This window comes from Hydractinia symbiolongicarpus, chromosome 6 (genome assembly GCF_029227915.1).
Source record: "Hydractinia symbiolongicarpus strain clone_291-10 chromosome 6, HSymV2.1, whole genome shotgun sequence".
NCBI lineage: Eukaryota > Metazoa > Cnidaria > Hydrozoa > Anthoathecata > Hydractiniidae > Hydractinia > Hydractinia symbiolongicarpus.
Genome location: NC_079880.1, coordinates 19,034,562 through 19,050,585, shown reverse-complemented (window position 1 = coordinate 19,050,585; position 16,024 = coordinate 19,034,562). Strand labels below are relative to the sequence as shown.

Sequence of the window (16,024 nt, the reverse complement as noted above, 5' to 3'; positions counted from 1 at the left end):
ACGACCGCTATCATACTTTTTATAACTTCAGCTTTTAAATGTTAAAATAATTTACGCATTTAATCCATTTCTTTCACCAACTTGGAAGACACAATATGATAAAAAACAACAACGAGTGAAACAGAAAGTCAGAGAGATTTTTTTGATTCATGAGCTCAAAATCTCCATAAAAGTGAAAGATGAGATAATATAGCAAAAAACTGAGAAAGTGATTGTTTTAAAACATAAAAACATTACATTGAAGCTTGACAATACGATGCTCATAAAAAAATGATAATTTTTAAATGCCTGCACCCAGTAACTCTAAAAATTCCCTAAAGCAAATGTGGAGAGTAGAGATAATAACTTGGATAATGAACAAGATTTGGAGAAGATTCAAGAAATATAAACACTGCTTTAAAGAAGATATTTGCAAGCGTGCATAGTTTTGGAAAATACAGTAGTTTTAAAAGACGCAGAAACATAACACAGATAGTAAATAGATAAACTTAGGGGCGTTGATTGCATTTACGGTAAACAAAGAAAACAACATGATTCTTAAAGAATGAAACATTACCATTCCAAAACACACACGCATACATGCTGATAAAAACACACACGCATACATGCTGATGAACACACACACACAGATTGCAAAAATACGCTAAATCTTGAAGAATACACACATAATATCTACAAAGCAAAAGTACTGCGAATGTTGAAATCATTTCGCTTTTTTACTTAAACAACTCCTTCAGTTGCAGTTAAAACTGAAAATTTTTTAGTTTGTGTTTGCATCAACAATGGAATCTTTTAAATTATTAAAACAGTGTCCTAAATTTCTAACAAAACAGAAAAATTGACCAGTTTAAATAATTTCTAAGCAATATAAAATACAAAACTTGACGGCCTTTCTTGCTCATTACTTCTTGTTTTGACAAAAAATTTAAGAGAATATTAAAATAATCTCAAGGAAAGTAACCCTGTTAGAAACTAAATGAACTGAAACTTAATAACTTTCAGTTCAAATCTGTAGTCAGCTAAAATGACCTGCATTTTAAAGCCAAAAACGTTTTCATTAATTATACCTTACAGCTAAATGTTTTTGCTTAAACTTAAAAAAATGTATAAATAAAAATCGAATATAATCTAAATAATAAATCTATTTTAAGAAAATAACAAATTGAAAAGAAATCACGCCGTGGAAAAGGAAAGCCAAAATATCCGATACTTCGCATGCCACAATGCACCTAACAAATTTGACCATTATCACCAGGTCTTTAAGAAAAAGGGTGACCGTTATGATTGAGTCCTTATTACAGTGACAACAACCTCAATACATAAAAGGAGCTGCTCTTGCGAATAGTGAATATTTACTTAATCAATGCATTGTGGCATGTAAATCCAAATAAAATCAAATAAACAACAAAACAAAAATCTAAAAAGTTGCTACAATGAAACAAGACAACGATAATAAAGTAGGAACCATGTGTAAAGCATGAAATTTATTGGAAATTTAAACATGCAACTTTCTCGCCAAAAACCACAAGTGAGCACCAGACACAACGAACCCGACCAAATTCAATACAGTCGAAATTCCATGCATCTTAAAAAACGTGCTCTTCATTTCTTGGTATTTCGGATCCTCCAGAATTGCGCCACTCTTGATTGGACCAATCTCGTCACCATACCCCTCTTCTTTCTCGTACTTGTGCATGTCTTCAACATGTTTCGCAACCCTGGGTTCTATCAGAAGGCCACTGATACCTGCCATTATGTTGCTGAATATCAATCCACTCCCCTAAATGGACAACAAAAAATACAAATAATTCATACATAAATATAGAGCACCCTATCCTAGTTACTTAGCTTTCATCTAATTTAATTTTTCTCACAGTAAAGCTTAGATGCACACAAATGTCCGAGCAAATCCCTAAAATTCAAATCCACCTCACAGCAAACCCCGAATTACAATCAACCAATGACCACATGTTACCCTCTAAAATAACACAAGAATTAATTATATTTGTTCAGATGAGTTAAACCATTCTCACTAAAAACAAAATATTTCCCAATATTGACCACGTGAGCAAAGAGTAATAGCACCGTCAGAATTTTGACCCAGCACAGTTTTTGCCACCTTAACTTTTCTGATTTCCTGATGATAAGAAGCTTTTTGCTGGTTCTTTCGGCCAATATTACCCATATTGTGTTTGGTTAATATGAAGTCCATATTCTCATGGCATTTTTTGGATCAAAATTCATAACATTTTCCTCATTTTCGAGTTATATTTTAGACCGAAATTTTATACTTATTTAACTTAAATCTCATTACAAGAATGTAGATATGACGAACGTACTGCAAAAAAATTAATGCTACTTCTTTAAAAGGAACCCAAGGTATAAAATGATGTTGGACTTACATTATAGAGCTTAAAAAGTTAGCTAACAAGTCTTTTTAAATTTAAATTTTAAAGCTCTTTTCGTTCTTAAGATATTCACATTTAAAGAACTTCAGATTTAATTATGCTGCATGAATTATGATGTCATATTTCAATAATAGCAAATTTGGGCAATTCCTTTCATCAGTAAATTTGACCTGTTAAGGGGTGTGCATTCAAACTTTATGAATGTATAGATATTATAAAGGTTAATTGATTAACATAATTTTTTTGCCAAAATGACACTCGCTTGCTCCTCCCAGGCCTCTTAATTTTTTTCTGACGAACTCATAACTTGGGATCTGCACGTCGGTTTGCAATCAAATTTTGTAAGTAAACATATAGGGCTTATACAAGCTTACCCAAGCTTTTTAAACATTTAGTCAATTTGGGCAGAAATTCTTGTTTGATTTGTTGCTATATTGTTTTCTTCATTAAATTAGAATATTCTCATTGAATGTTCTCAGTTTCATACTCCATATTGTTTGCATTAAAAGTATAAATAAAAATTAGTGAAAATTATTTGACTGGGTCAACAACTATATATTCTTATACTTTGTGCAAAATAGTTAAAGTTCCTGACTCTTACTTCCAAAATTCTATAATCCTGTAAATTAAAAGTATTTGCGCAAAAATTTAGTATTTTTTTACCTACCATATACAAAGTGTCATCTTTCCAAGTATCAAATGGATGTCTTATTATAAATGTGGATAACATTGTACCATTCAAAAGAATCCCACCCATCATAAACTTATGAAATAAAGCAGTTTGGACTTTTCCAAACCAATGTCTTGGCAAAATCTTTAACTTTGTTAGACCTAAAAAACATTAAAACAAATATTTATCCCAACCCATAATTTTTAATCCAAGTATAAAAAATTGCTAAAAAACGTTTTTTGCAAAAACGTACTGCAGAATCAAGTTAAGAGGAAAAACTTACAGTTACAAATATTGTTTGGTGCTAATTTATCCTCAGAAATTAAGTGAAATTTCAAAAAAAACATGCACATTTTTGCTTAATTTTTATTTAAAGTGACTGAATATGTGGTGATACATGGAAAATTCGCTGCACTTTTAGTAACCTAAGCACTAGGCAGCAACACTTACCAGCAACAAAAGTGACCCAGAACTGCATTCCAAACCACAGCGAAAAAGACCCAAGATAGGCGAGATTGGACAATGACATCATCACTCCTTCTTCTTCTGATGGAACATAATGAGCAACTGCAGTTAAACCAACAGCAAATGCAACAGCAGTTCCTTTTTGATACGACAATGGAATCATCTGTGATACCGTGTTTCCCATGATTTCTTAATAGCTGTTAAATTTATACTTCACTATTATTAACAGTTAACATATGCTGACACACAGTTTTAAACTTTGAACAGGTTCATCATATGGTTAACAAACAAAAATCAAGGGAACTAATTTTTTAAGAGAACTGATTTTTTAAAAGAAATTTTAACTTTGATGAGAACTACTTTTTAAGACATTACCTGATCCTTGTATATACTTTGAACAAATTAAATTTCACAAATTTTGGTATTTCAACGGCTTGTATATGTAGAAAGATTTTGGGAAATTGTGTAATGTCTTAACAAAATTTTATAATATTGAATAAATTTGATTCTCCTGGCTAGCAAATTTCACGTGATACTTTAACTAATTACAGGTCCTCATTTTTAGTGTAATCGGAGTGAATTTCTCATAAAATCTTTGTTTTCTATAACTTCAAACTGGGTATATTATGTAGTTTTAGGTGAGTTTTGGCTAATTTAGCTTTACTTAACTTCAGATGCTTGTAGTTCTTGTCAAATCAAAGCTTCTTCTGTGAGAGTTTGACTGTGAAAAGTCTGTGTTTTCCCTCAACTGAAAGTGGTACCACATGTCTTTTAACTTGATAAAACTGATTTTTAACTTAATAAGATTTTAAATCACTTTAGACAATTAATATAAAGCAAATTTTGATCTTATGACAACAAATATATTTTAAGCACTTTTTTAAAATTAATTATTATATATAGTCTTTTAAAGAACTAATGCAAAAAACCTAAATGTATATAGAGGGTGTCAGCTAAAACTTCACAATTAGGGCTGTTGCAACTGGTGATGTTATTAAGAGTCTTCCAAATGAAAGATTTAAAAAATTTATGTCCCACACAACTAAATTAATTCTTCCGACAATAAGTCATAACACTATACAAAATACAAAAAATTCAAAATTCAAATAATTTCATTGTTGCATGCTTAGACAAATAAAATATATGTAACGGAGTGAGTCCAATATGACAGCGTTATTAATGCTGGAGTCCCGCTGGAGTCCAATATGACAGCGTTATTAATGGCCAAAACACAATGCCAAATATTAATAGACTATGTGTTGTACACGTTGTTATTGTTTTTGATAAGAAACCTTAGGCTTAGAAATTCAAAAATCTTAAGAAACTTTAAAGAAATTTGAGCAGGATGAGATAATATCTAACATTAAAAAACTTATTTACATAACCAAAAAAAAGGGGACAGAAAAGAGTTTTCATTATATAGATGTTTAAACATGCATCTATTTATAACAAACTAATGTATATATATATTACATCTTAAACAAATCAAAAATTGTTCTTATCGTCATTCTCCTCTACCTCAAAAAAACCTTGTAAATGAAAGATTATCGAAATTTTAAACTCCAGGATCAACCAACTGCTTAGAAAGAAGTTTGCCTAACATATTTGTACTTTGCCTACCAATTACTCCAGCTCATCTATCTGAGATTTTGTTGTTTAGGGGGCTAGCCAATTCCTAACTACAATAAAGCTATGTGGCCTTACTTAGTATTACTGGCATTTTTATCCATTGTCAGTATCAAAGTACATCTGTCCTACCAAACACAAATGGGATCCTCTCACACACTTATCACCACATGATTTTTGTTCATAGGACAATAACGTTCTTTACATGCATATCAAAGTTGAAAAACTTCATTTTAAGTCTGTAAGAGCCTGTAAGATCTATTTAGCCAGTATTTGTGGACGAGTTTGTCCTGTGAATGCATTTGCTCATTACTTTTCATTTCGCGCTTTGGCTCCGGGTCCCTGGTCATTCTGCAAAGTGCTGAATTTGTGACCCAGAAATATATATCAGTGCTATGCTTATTGTAATCCTAAAATGCATTGCTAACTTGAACACACTACTAGGAAGGTTGGTTTAGTAACTGTTTTTATAAACTTATAGGTTACAATGTTTTAAAAAACTGGTGTACTAATATTGCCAATGTTAATAAGATCACTAGCCTATGGAATGTGAGGGTATATCCTGACGCTCAGGATATGCATTATATATTTGTGCAATGACGAACCACCAAGGAGGCACCTTCATTCCTACCCATTCCTAAAATATCTCCATAAATAGTCTATGCATACTGAACGTGTTGTATCTACTCATTCCAATAGAAATACATTGTTTCTATCAATTTGTGTTAGTATTCTGGAACCCAAAACAATTAAGCAAGGAAAATGTGTTAAATTTCAAATAAACTGACAATGGTACAAATGTAAAAATTATGTTTTTCTTTAAATCTTTTGCGAGTGTAAATGTTGCAAGGAAATTAAAAAGTTACTTGGTACATTGCTATGTAACACTTTTTTACATTTATAATTTCGAAAATATAATTTTTATAAATTTATTAACATGCAGAGTAGGTAAAGAATTGATAATAATATATACTATATACTCACAAAATCATTTCCAGCATCTAGGCGCCGTAGATTAGTGTAGGCGCCATAGATTAGTGGTTATAGCTCTCGTACTCTGTGTGCAGGGGACCGGGGTTCGATTCCTCTTGACAGCGATTCAACATGGGCGAGTGAATGTTACCATAGCCCCGGGTTAACCCAAGCCATGTGAGGGAAATTGGAGAGATGGCACACTGTGTGGGCCGTTGGATGTTGCCGGGAGTTGTCTAGTAGAGCGCGGGCCCCAATCGGGTCTGCGTAGCTCAAAATGAGCATTAAATACTCTAGGACTCTCCATCTAAGCCATGGCCCCTCCTGGAAATAATAGACAGGGTATATCCCTCGATATTTGTGAGGCTAGCCATGTAAAATATGCACATCTATTTATCTTCTCTTCTGCTCTTCTAAAATCGAAAGTGTTGCTTACTTAGCTAGCTCAGCTACCTTATTAAGCTAAGTTAGTTAAGGAGGAAAAACAATTTCAGAAAAAGAATGAAAAAAACAAGATACGTAAAAATATACAGCGTTATGAGAACAACGGTATAGTTTTCAGCAACAAAAAAGGAGCACTGAAACAACACAACGGCCGTGTATTTTTGCATCACAAGTCTACCATTTTGATCGCAATTTCCAAGAAAATGTCTGAGCGCACGGACGGTTTTAACCCAGCATAAGTCGGGTCCAATTATATTAAATCGGGTTTAAGTTAAAAATTTTATACCTCTGTTAGGGGGGATTGTGATTGTTCCAGACTTTCAACAGTTAAATTAAGTTTATTTTTTTTCTTTATGACAAGCAAACTTGCCAACTTCCAACGTTTTGATAATTTTTAAAAACGGGACATATCAGTGTTCTTTAAGGAACCGCTTATAAAATAAGCGCCTAAAGGCATAATTGAATAAATAATACCATGTCATACTTCAAAATTAATCTATATTATAATACCCGTATACGTCCGTCCGTCCGTCTGCCACGCAAAATGATAGCTTAGCTGCGCAGGTGGCGAGACGCACGCAATGCGGTATAAAAAGGACGGGCGAACCCGTGGATTTTTCACGGGCTAACGACTAGTTATACATAATCCACCAAGGCATTGAAACTATGTTGAAAAGTTGGTACGCCTTGGACGGTTTAAACCTATTCGGTCCGGGCGGGCGAAAAATTTAATAACTCATGTTAGGATTATCCTTAGAACTTGAAACTTGCAACACAACTTTGTTTTATTAAGAAGAATCATTTTGCATAATTTGAACACGTGATTAATCTGATTTCCCGATTTTGTCCGATTTTACCCGAAAATCGGAAAAAATCGGACTTTAGGGCAATGATTGGCTTCTGATGACGTCACAGAAAATGTGCTGACGCAGGCAAAAATTTATTGCTGCCATTTTGTTCCTTTTATGACGTACTATAAGTGTGGCAAGTTCGATACATACAACTTATATATAAAACACCTTTGTCAAAGTTGTACAAGAAGCTCCACCCATATCGATTAAACGATCCTTTTATATCATGGATCTAATGTAAGGAAAGACAAGCATTCCAATATTCTATTTAAATAGAAAGTGGGTGGGTATTATTAATCTTTCTTTGATTTTATACATAAAATCTAAACTACATTACAGGCCATTTATCCACAAAAAAATTTATTTTATTTCATATAAATCTCACAACCGTTTTCTATCAGTCTCATGAAAATCTTTTTTAGCAAACCTTCGCCATGTTTAAAGACCTTCACAAAGTTTCCCTTTAAAATCTTCCCCTCAGATAAACTTGCTGATGGCCCTTGAAGTGAAAACAGATATTGTAGAATGTGTCTTAAAAATTGTACTGTCTAACCATCAAGTGATAAAAGCTCTCCGATTTTATACATAAAATCTAAACTACATTACAGGACAACCGTTTTCTATCAGTCTCATGAAAATCTTTTTTAGCAAACCTTCGCCATGTTTAAAGACCTTCACAAAGTTTCCCTTTAAAATCTTTCCCTCAGATAAACTTGCTGATGGCCTTTCAAGTGAAAACAGATATTATAGAATGTGTCTTAAAAATTGTACTGTCTAACCATCAAGTGATAAAAGCTCTTTTATCTATTTTGGTATTGACCAACTTGCAACAGGATTGTAGGGGCTTAGCTTAACAAAAGTTGAGAATGACAATAAGTCTTCCTTTTCCTCCCCATGACTCAGCTCAAGCTTTTTTTACCCAGTCGTAAAAGTGCAATGACTTTTGTTCTACGCACGCGCATTATTAGAACACTAGCGCTGTCGCTGGACAATTTGAGCTTTAACTTAACAGCCAATCAAAACATATAAATCCACTTGAAATACTTAAGGATTTTTGATTAAATTGTCATTTGAAGATGGTTAACAACAACATAAATATCCTAACTTTTATTTTGAAATTTTACCAAAATCAAATGAAACCATAAAGTCAAATAAACAAGAATATGTATCCATCAAGTGATGTTAGCAAAGAACAAAATAATACATAAATCAACCCTTTGCACTCCTACTTCAGTTTTTTTGCTGGAAAAGTAGTTGTTTTACTGTTTCCGTTCAAAATGATCAAACAATAGGCGACTCAAGGCATAGAACCCTTCCATGTGATGTGATGTGAGAGCGGTGATGTGACTGATCTATGACTCTCACTGTTTCAATACTCAATCTACGTAGATTGTTACATGAAAAATCTCGCTAGTATCTTATCACAATCCAATATTTTGTACAACATCACCACTTGCAACAGATATGGGTGTCAATACAACCAATACAATTATCTCGAAAATAATCCACACCAACGAAATTAATAGGTGATGTACAACTCATTACGTTATCATTACGTCTACCAAATAATCTAAAACTTGGTAGCAGTATTCACAGCAATATTAATTCATCGTAAATTGATGGAATATCAAATGGTGGATCATGAAGAACTAGCTAAATGGTCTGAACTATTATATTTGGACAATTAGTGATCATACAAAGGTATTTTGATCAGCTTTGAAGTCTCACTAACTACATCACTTGCATCAGCTATGGAAATCAATACAACAAATTTGTCTTAAGGTATATTTTTCCCAAGAAATTGTTCACTTCATATTTTATACTGTTTGCATTCTTTTTCGACTAGCATTTTCCGATCTCTGATGAAAGCGCTCAGCAATTATTTGACAGGGATGTCCCATCGCTGTGCACGTACACGCTAGTCGGTACCCTAATGATTCTTTCTTGACTATTCTTGACATTTGTTGTCCCTTCTTCTCTTTGTTTGTAGTTTCTTTATGACTTGATTGAGAGGCAACATTTTAGTTTTTTTGAATGACTACTAAGCTGGTATTTGTTAAGGGTTAAGAGTTAAAATTTGAACATTTTTCAAACATACCCATTAAACACAGTTCTTTCAATGGAACGATTCTGATGCTTGTCTTAAAGTTTTTAAAGAGAAGCAAAGCAGTCAATAAAATTGCGAGCAAAGTTTATTTAATCATAGGCAAGTAACTACAGAAAAATATCCGCTTAGACTCGACAAAAAAGTTTAACTTTTGTATTTCAATTCACACAGGAAAAAAACAGAGCATAAATAACATGACAATCTGTTGCATTTCTAAAGCCATTTAACGCCATTGCTTACAACGTTGATATTCTTGTCAACAGCTTGGAATAAGATCCAATTAAAGCAGCCTGCTTTTGACTGAGAGGACAATGGAGCTTGAATTATATATATATTATATATGTCAATTGCAGACATAATGTAATTATTTTTTAAGCGCAATGCTAATTAAACAGGCTAGGTTGCTACCTCCTTTAATAATATCTAAGTGACTAAGGGCTAATGCTAACCAGTCGAACTAATTTCTATATAGTCTCAGGTAAAGACCGAACACGTGACCAGTTAGACGCAAAGCTAGCGCTCTACCAACTGAGCTAAGATCTGTTTCCTTAATAATACCCTTTGCTTGACTGCCAGGCGCGAAACTCATAAGGATTGGAAAAAAGTTCGAAAAACAGGGCTATTTTTAAGCGAAAACTTGACCCGTAATCACAGGTTTTTTCCTGACATCTTTCTTAAGCCTTGGAGGAATCAACCTAATCGAAAGGCTGTGATATATAATATATCCCATCAACGGGTCTTAACTGTTCTTGGCAAGGGTCACGGTCTAGTTAGCTGGCTGGCTCTGCTTATGTTCTGTTACGGTTTTTTTGCAGTTTGCTATGAACGCTAATCAACATTATTGTTTCCTTTTTCTTTATGTTCACCAATCTGATTAAGCTGCAGCTTAGGTTGTGGCTAGACAGCTACTTCCTTTAATCAAAAATGGAAAGTATCTAGATGCAGCTGGCTGTAAAGAAGGATTTAAATAGTATTTGTTATTCGTGCTAAATGCAGTTAGGTAGCTGCACCATTACCTGCAATAAAAGTGTAATACAAGCAAAAGTGTACAGTTTGGTTGATCTTGTGAGACGTGCACTAATTTAGTTCAACAACAATCTCGATTCATCTTTTAAAGAGTTTAATTTGTGCTAATGATAAAATTTGTGACAACAGGCTGTAGGCTGTGTTGTTATTTATACTGGAGATTGTTGTGGAACTCTCACGAAAACTTTTGCACAAAATATATGAAATTGTTGGTGACTGTAGCGATAGGCAAAAAAAGCCTAGACTTTTCACGAAAACTAATTTTTTTGGCCGTTTTTTTGTTCCAATTACGAAAGATTGGTTTTTTATTTTTTGTTGTATCCACTTCAGTGTTTTTAAATCAAAGCGTCTTTGCAAATTTTACGAGAACTTACTCCGCAAAATTGTTTCAATATTTATTTAAATCACTGTTGCAGTAATGTTTACTTTAAATGATTCACGTAAAGTACACCTGTACTAAGCTCTACTAATATAAAAGGCGCGCTCAACCTCGAGTTTAACGCCAGTTAGCAACCTATCACTGAAAATATCGGCAAAATAAAAGACTTCTTTGTCATTCAACATAAATCCTTTTTTATGAAACTCGACGTCTTGGTAGCAAATTACAAACTTTAGTTAATTCAAATGTAAAATCCAGCCTCAAGCTGTTTAAAGATCGGAATTGTCGTGAGAAATACTTTTAACATCTAATCCATCGAAACGAAATTAATTAAAAAAATAAGTTAACAGAAATCCGCGCTGTCTTTTAAAATATTTGTCAAATTTATCATGCTTTATAAATGACTGAAAGAGAAAAAAACAAAAACTAGAAAATAGAACAACATCACAAAAACAATGTTATTATTTTTCTTCAAGACATCAGAAGAAACCTGCACAGGAAGTCACGATTTAAGTCACAGTGTGCAGATCCTCTTAATAAAAGTTTTAATTTCGTTTCACAGTTTTAGCAAATAAATTTTGCTTTTAACCTTCTACGAATCACTAGTGTTCGAATACGCCTTTCACCCGAGTAAGCAGTAATACCGGGTTGTTTCATCGGTTTTATGGCCAATTTAACAGTGTCGGTCGGGACAACATAAGTTCAATGCTTTATTGGTAAAAATTTTCCCAGGGATTAAATTTAGCGAAAACGTAACCCCGCGAAATTTTTGAATTATCTCTGATCTGCGGATTTTATGTAAGAAAATATACATGGTTGAAATTTGCACTTCCACAAGCGTTTCTACTTTCACTTACTTTCTTTGTCACCTGTACGTTTTCCCAAAAGAAAAAAAAGGAGTAAAAATTATGAGACATTATCTATTCTATCATTCAAAATAAGGATAAGAGCTTCCAACGATACCAAAGGTGACACCATAAAGCTGTTTTCCTGGCCAGAATTCGCCTTTCTAAATTCATTTTCTTTGGAGATTTTTCGGTAATATATTTGGATGTTTGTCACGAAAATTAACCGAGATCTAATTTTGCAATTTCAAAATTGTCAAAAGTGGCCCAACCACGAAATTAAGTCCCCGCGAAATGCTTTTAGCAGAGAAATTTGATACTTGCAATAATTTATGACAATAAAGTACCAAAAGCAATAATGTCCAAATTTGATACATTATATTGCTGTTGATTGTAACTGTTGAAAAAGCAAGTTTTTTTATTTTACCTTCAAAACCTCTTTGTTGAAAGCACACGATACTATACATTTGTTCAGCGGTTCAAAGTGTCCGCACAGTGGAAGCAACAAGCTAAATTTGTCTATATGGATAGGTCATTCCTGACATCATCAAAAATCTTTTCTCGGATCACGTAAACTTTTCAACGGGATTAATATCTCACTAATTGGACCTGAAGGACATTTCGCCACTTGTGCGTTTCTGAATTTTTTTTCTTACGTTTTATTCAGTTACTTTTCTATAGAGACGGTACAAGTGTAGACTTTCAATTTTAGCTATTTCTGACAAATTTCTACAAGTTATTTTTTTCAACAGATTTTTTTTCGATAAGGTAATAAACAGGTATCTACAATCCTTCTATTGTTCTGTGATACGTGCGTGCGTGAAGTGAATTAAACGTGGAGTAGCTGGCAGACGAATAAGCAGGTAATGCCACAGCAATGTTCATTCAACTTATTAACCCATTCAGCAACTAATAAAATTACATTTTGATATAATTCGAAAGACAATTTTTATTGGCGGCATTAATTAAATATTGCAATAACTAATTAATACTTCATCAGTTACTTCCAGGTTCGTTAAAGCTGAACGGTTTAAATACAGGCAAAAAAGAACATTTAATCAAGAAGAAAAGCAAAAGTTTTGCAGTTTTGTGTTTGGGGAAGATTTATAACAAGGTAACTTTGAGGATATGTTGTAGAGATCTAAATCCTCTTCCAACGGAGGAGGGGGTGATAACTTCTAAAGCATACCGTTTTGGAGGATGAAATTTGGTAAATTTTATCATTTTTAGTTAGCTTTACGTCTGTTTCCATGCTGACTCATCACTTAACAAATAGCCGGGGAAAAATTGACACAATTATTTTTTAAATATATTTATTAATAATGGTTTGTAAGACATTTTTTCTTTTTTCAAAGTTTATCGTTTTATCTTTTTTTCAGGCTCGAAAACATATGTTAGCTTAAATTTCGTCATCCAATTTTTCATTCTATTGGTCCCCTACTGTTCCAACCATTTCATTCTTCTTCTTTTTTTAGATGAAGTTCCTTGTGGTGATGATTGCCGTTGTCGGGACTGTTTCCGCGTTGAATTCTTATCCAGAAGAAAGAGGTACGTAGCAATATTTTTTGCTTAATTCAAACACAACTGCTGCCCGATATCTGTGAATGCTCGATTAAGCTCTGAGTAGATTATTTTTAAATCACTGCTTAGAGAGAATTTAATTCGAAAGAACGCTTAGACGAAGTCAAACAAAACTTTAGCACATATCCGTAAGTGCTCGATTAATTTCTTGGTGTGATCAATTCAAAGCCGTTCCTTGGAGAAGAAGCTAATTCAAGAAAGGCGCTCAAACGAAAGGGCGCTCTTCTCAATCTTTCTTTCATTTTGAAATAAACACAACTAAAGTCATCCTTTGTTAATAGACGTGTACATACTTATAAAAGCAGAGATCATTTTTTTACTTAACGCTGTGAATTTAAAGTAATTGTAAATTTTTATTGCTTAAATTTAAAAAAAGCCCCCCCTTTAAAAGTCATCAAACACAAAAAACGTCGCTTTTACGAAAACTCGGTTTACACTAAGCGCTAACTCGCGTTAACTTTAAAGCCGTAATGTAAACGTCAGCAGTTGGCAAAAGATAAAAACTAGTTAGCGCAAATTAACACCTGCATTAGGCTGGTGGCAACCTAATGCAAAAACTATGCTGTCAGGTATGCTTTAATTTTCGAAACCTTTCTTATTTTTATGCATATTTTCTAAAGTATAGAAAAAAATACGCACAGAAATTTAAAATAGCAGGCAACAAAACAATATCCTTTGCAGAAAGGAAAGTTGCTGGCCGAAAACAGTTTGGCTGTATTTATATCCGTTTAGTAAAAGTGTCAAAATCTTATGTTACGCATTGACGACTGTTTCACAGAAGGTATTGGATACTAATCTTCAGGTACTGCATACTCTTTAACAGTTTAACCAAAATAAATTATATTTTTGCGTTAAATATTATTATAAATATGAACAGGTAATGCTCAATATAATTTACCGCTTGCGCTAAAAGTTAAGCACTGAAAATTGCATCGAGCGCATGTTAACGCGAGCTGATGCCTAACGGAGGCTCCAGTTACTTATTCGAGTGAGAAGGTGGATTTAAAATCGAGAGGCATGGTTAATAAGGAGGAGTGCATATACGGGACACGTTAACACAAAAATATTTATTTCTAAAAATCAAATTGTAATGTGAAGTTTCAAAAATCATTTAGTAGAACGTAGTATTAAATACTCTTCTACGTTTAGATGCGGACTCTTCAGTATATGAAGAAGGATACAGAAATGGCTACGCAGATGCACAACCTAGTAAGCTAAAACATACATTCTGCTTTTTCAAAGTCGAGAAAGACGCACCATGTTATGTTTTTTACTTTAACTTTTTATACATAGGTGAATTTGCAAACGTCTTTCGGCATCATCACAGTCCAACCAAAGACTGCAGCGCCAGCGTAAAGAATTGCAATGGTTGCCGTCGTTACCTATCAAGTTGTTGTGTCGATCGAAATTGTAGTGGTGGCAGGAAATGCAAGAGAGGAATTTGGAGCTATTCGTGTGATAATTAACTTTGTTACTGTTGTGTTGTGTATTGATTAAATACACTTATTATTTGTGTAACTGCGTTTTTTTATTTGTAAGGCTATTCTTCTTATTCCCAACCACACAAAATTTTGAAAAATATCAACCAAATGAAACCCGAACCTAATTTGCATTTTGAAGTCGTATATTTTAAACCTTACTAATGTGTAGAATTTGAAATAGCGTTGAATAGTTAATAACATAATGTGATGTAAAAATTAATTGGGTATGACAAATATAAAACTACATACACACTAACTAAACACAAAAAAAGCATTGATTAATTGCCACATCAATTGCCTACACCTATTGCCACAACCACCTTTGTATCTCTTCTCTCACTTTCAGGATAAAATGTAATATAAAACCTATGTAGTCACGCAGCAAAAGGAAGAAAGAGGGTACCGTAGAATCTACATTCAAAACCTTATCTGGGGCCAGTTCCTTACAGGTCTATATCTACGTGTAGAGACGCTTGCCGTGCTCGCAATATCTGTTGGAATATGGTATAAATTTTGAGGTAAAAATGGTGGAGAACCTCACAAGCCTGCCCCTGCGCCTCCACAGGGCAAGCCTCAAATTGATATTTTTAAAATGCGTTAAATTAATGACTACAAGCAAAGCTCATATGAAAAGCAACATAACTCCGCATGAGACACAAGTAATTGATTCAGGCTAGTCAGGCTAGTATCATATACTATTCTTGTAGCCCTAGGTGCAAAAAAGACGCTGGGAGTTTCTAGACCTGGGGCTAAGATGGATCTGGAGGACGGCTTAAAGCTTGCTGGCTATATGACGGGAGCGATACTATTCGACGAATACGCGATAAAACAAGGGTGGTATAAACGTTCCCTAATACCTCCAAATACCTCCAAAATGCTCGAATTGTAAACACTATCTTTCTTTGGATATTTTTAGGATCAAGGGGATAGGTCAACGGACAAAAAAGTGCATCAAATGCCTCGATGTTAACAAGGCGTCAAAGAAGCGTACAAGGTGCCCCCACAAAAGGCGGAGGACATATTACAAGAAGTACAGGGTGGGGATATCTGCAGCGAGCATGGTAGGGTAAGATCAACGTGTAAAGAATGCGGAGGTGGAAGCATCTGCAGCGAGCATGGTAGGCGAAGATACCAGTGTAAGGACTGCGGAGGCGGTGGTATCTGCAGTG

At 33.8% G+C, this 16,024-nt stretch overlaps 2 protein-coding genes across 2 annotated transcripts; one reads left to right on the top strand and one right to left on the bottom strand.

The window, feature by feature from the left end:
• Nucleotides 1-534: 534 nt before the first annotated feature.
• Nucleotides 535-3,774, bottom strand: LOC130647357 (transmembrane protein 205-like). The gene is made up of 3 exons (XM_057453182.1): nt 3,529-3,774; nt 3,076-3,239; nt 535-1,780 (listed from the first exon to the last, which is right to left on the bottom strand). The coding sequence occupies exons 1-3, from the start codon at nt 3,725-3,727 to the stop codon at nt 1,496-1,498; spliced, it is 648 nt and encodes a 215-aa protein (XP_057309165.1). The 5' UTR covers nt 3,728-3,774; the 3' UTR covers nt 535-1,495.
• An 8,705-nt stretch (nt 3,775-12,479) lies between these two features.
• Nucleotides 12,480-14,892, top strand: LOC130647743 (uncharacterized). Its single transcript, XM_057453699.1, has 3 exons — nt 12,480-13,341; nt 14,524-14,583; nt 14,668-14,892. The coding sequence occupies exons 1-3, from the start codon at nt 13,269-13,271 to the stop codon at nt 14,838-14,840; spliced, it is 306 nt and encodes a 101-aa protein (XP_057309682.1). The 5' UTR covers nt 12,480-13,268; the 3' UTR covers nt 14,841-14,892.
• Nucleotides 14,893-16,024: the final 1,132 nt, after the last annotated feature.

Excerpts from the sequence above, each read along its gene's own strand:
- LOC130647357 (XM_057453182.1), bottom strand. The coding sequence starts at position 3,727 with ATGGGAAACACGGTATCACAGATGATTCCATTGTCGTATCAAAAAGGA. Across the intron at positions 3,240-3,528 it reads CTGGGTCACTTTTGTTGCTG|GTCTAACAAAGTTAAAGATT; the intron begins GTAAGTGTTGCT and ends AATGTTTTTTAG. Across the intron at positions 1,781-3,075 it reads AAGATGACACTTTGTATATG|GGGAGTGGATTGATATTCAG; the intron begins GTAGGTAAAAAA and ends TTGTCCATTTAG.
- LOC130647743 (XM_057453699.1), top strand. The coding sequence starts at position 13,269 with ATGAAGTTCCTTGTGGTGATGATTGCCGTTGTCGGGACTGTTTCCGCG. Across the intron at positions 13,342-14,523 it reads TTCTTATCCAGAAGAAAGAG|ATGCGGACTCTTCAGTATAT; the intron begins GTACGTAGCAAT and ends TTCTACGTTTAG. Across the intron at positions 14,584-14,667 it reads CTACGCAGATGCACAACCTA|GTGAATTTGCAAACGTCTTT; the intron begins GTAAGCTAAAAC and ends TTTTATACATAG.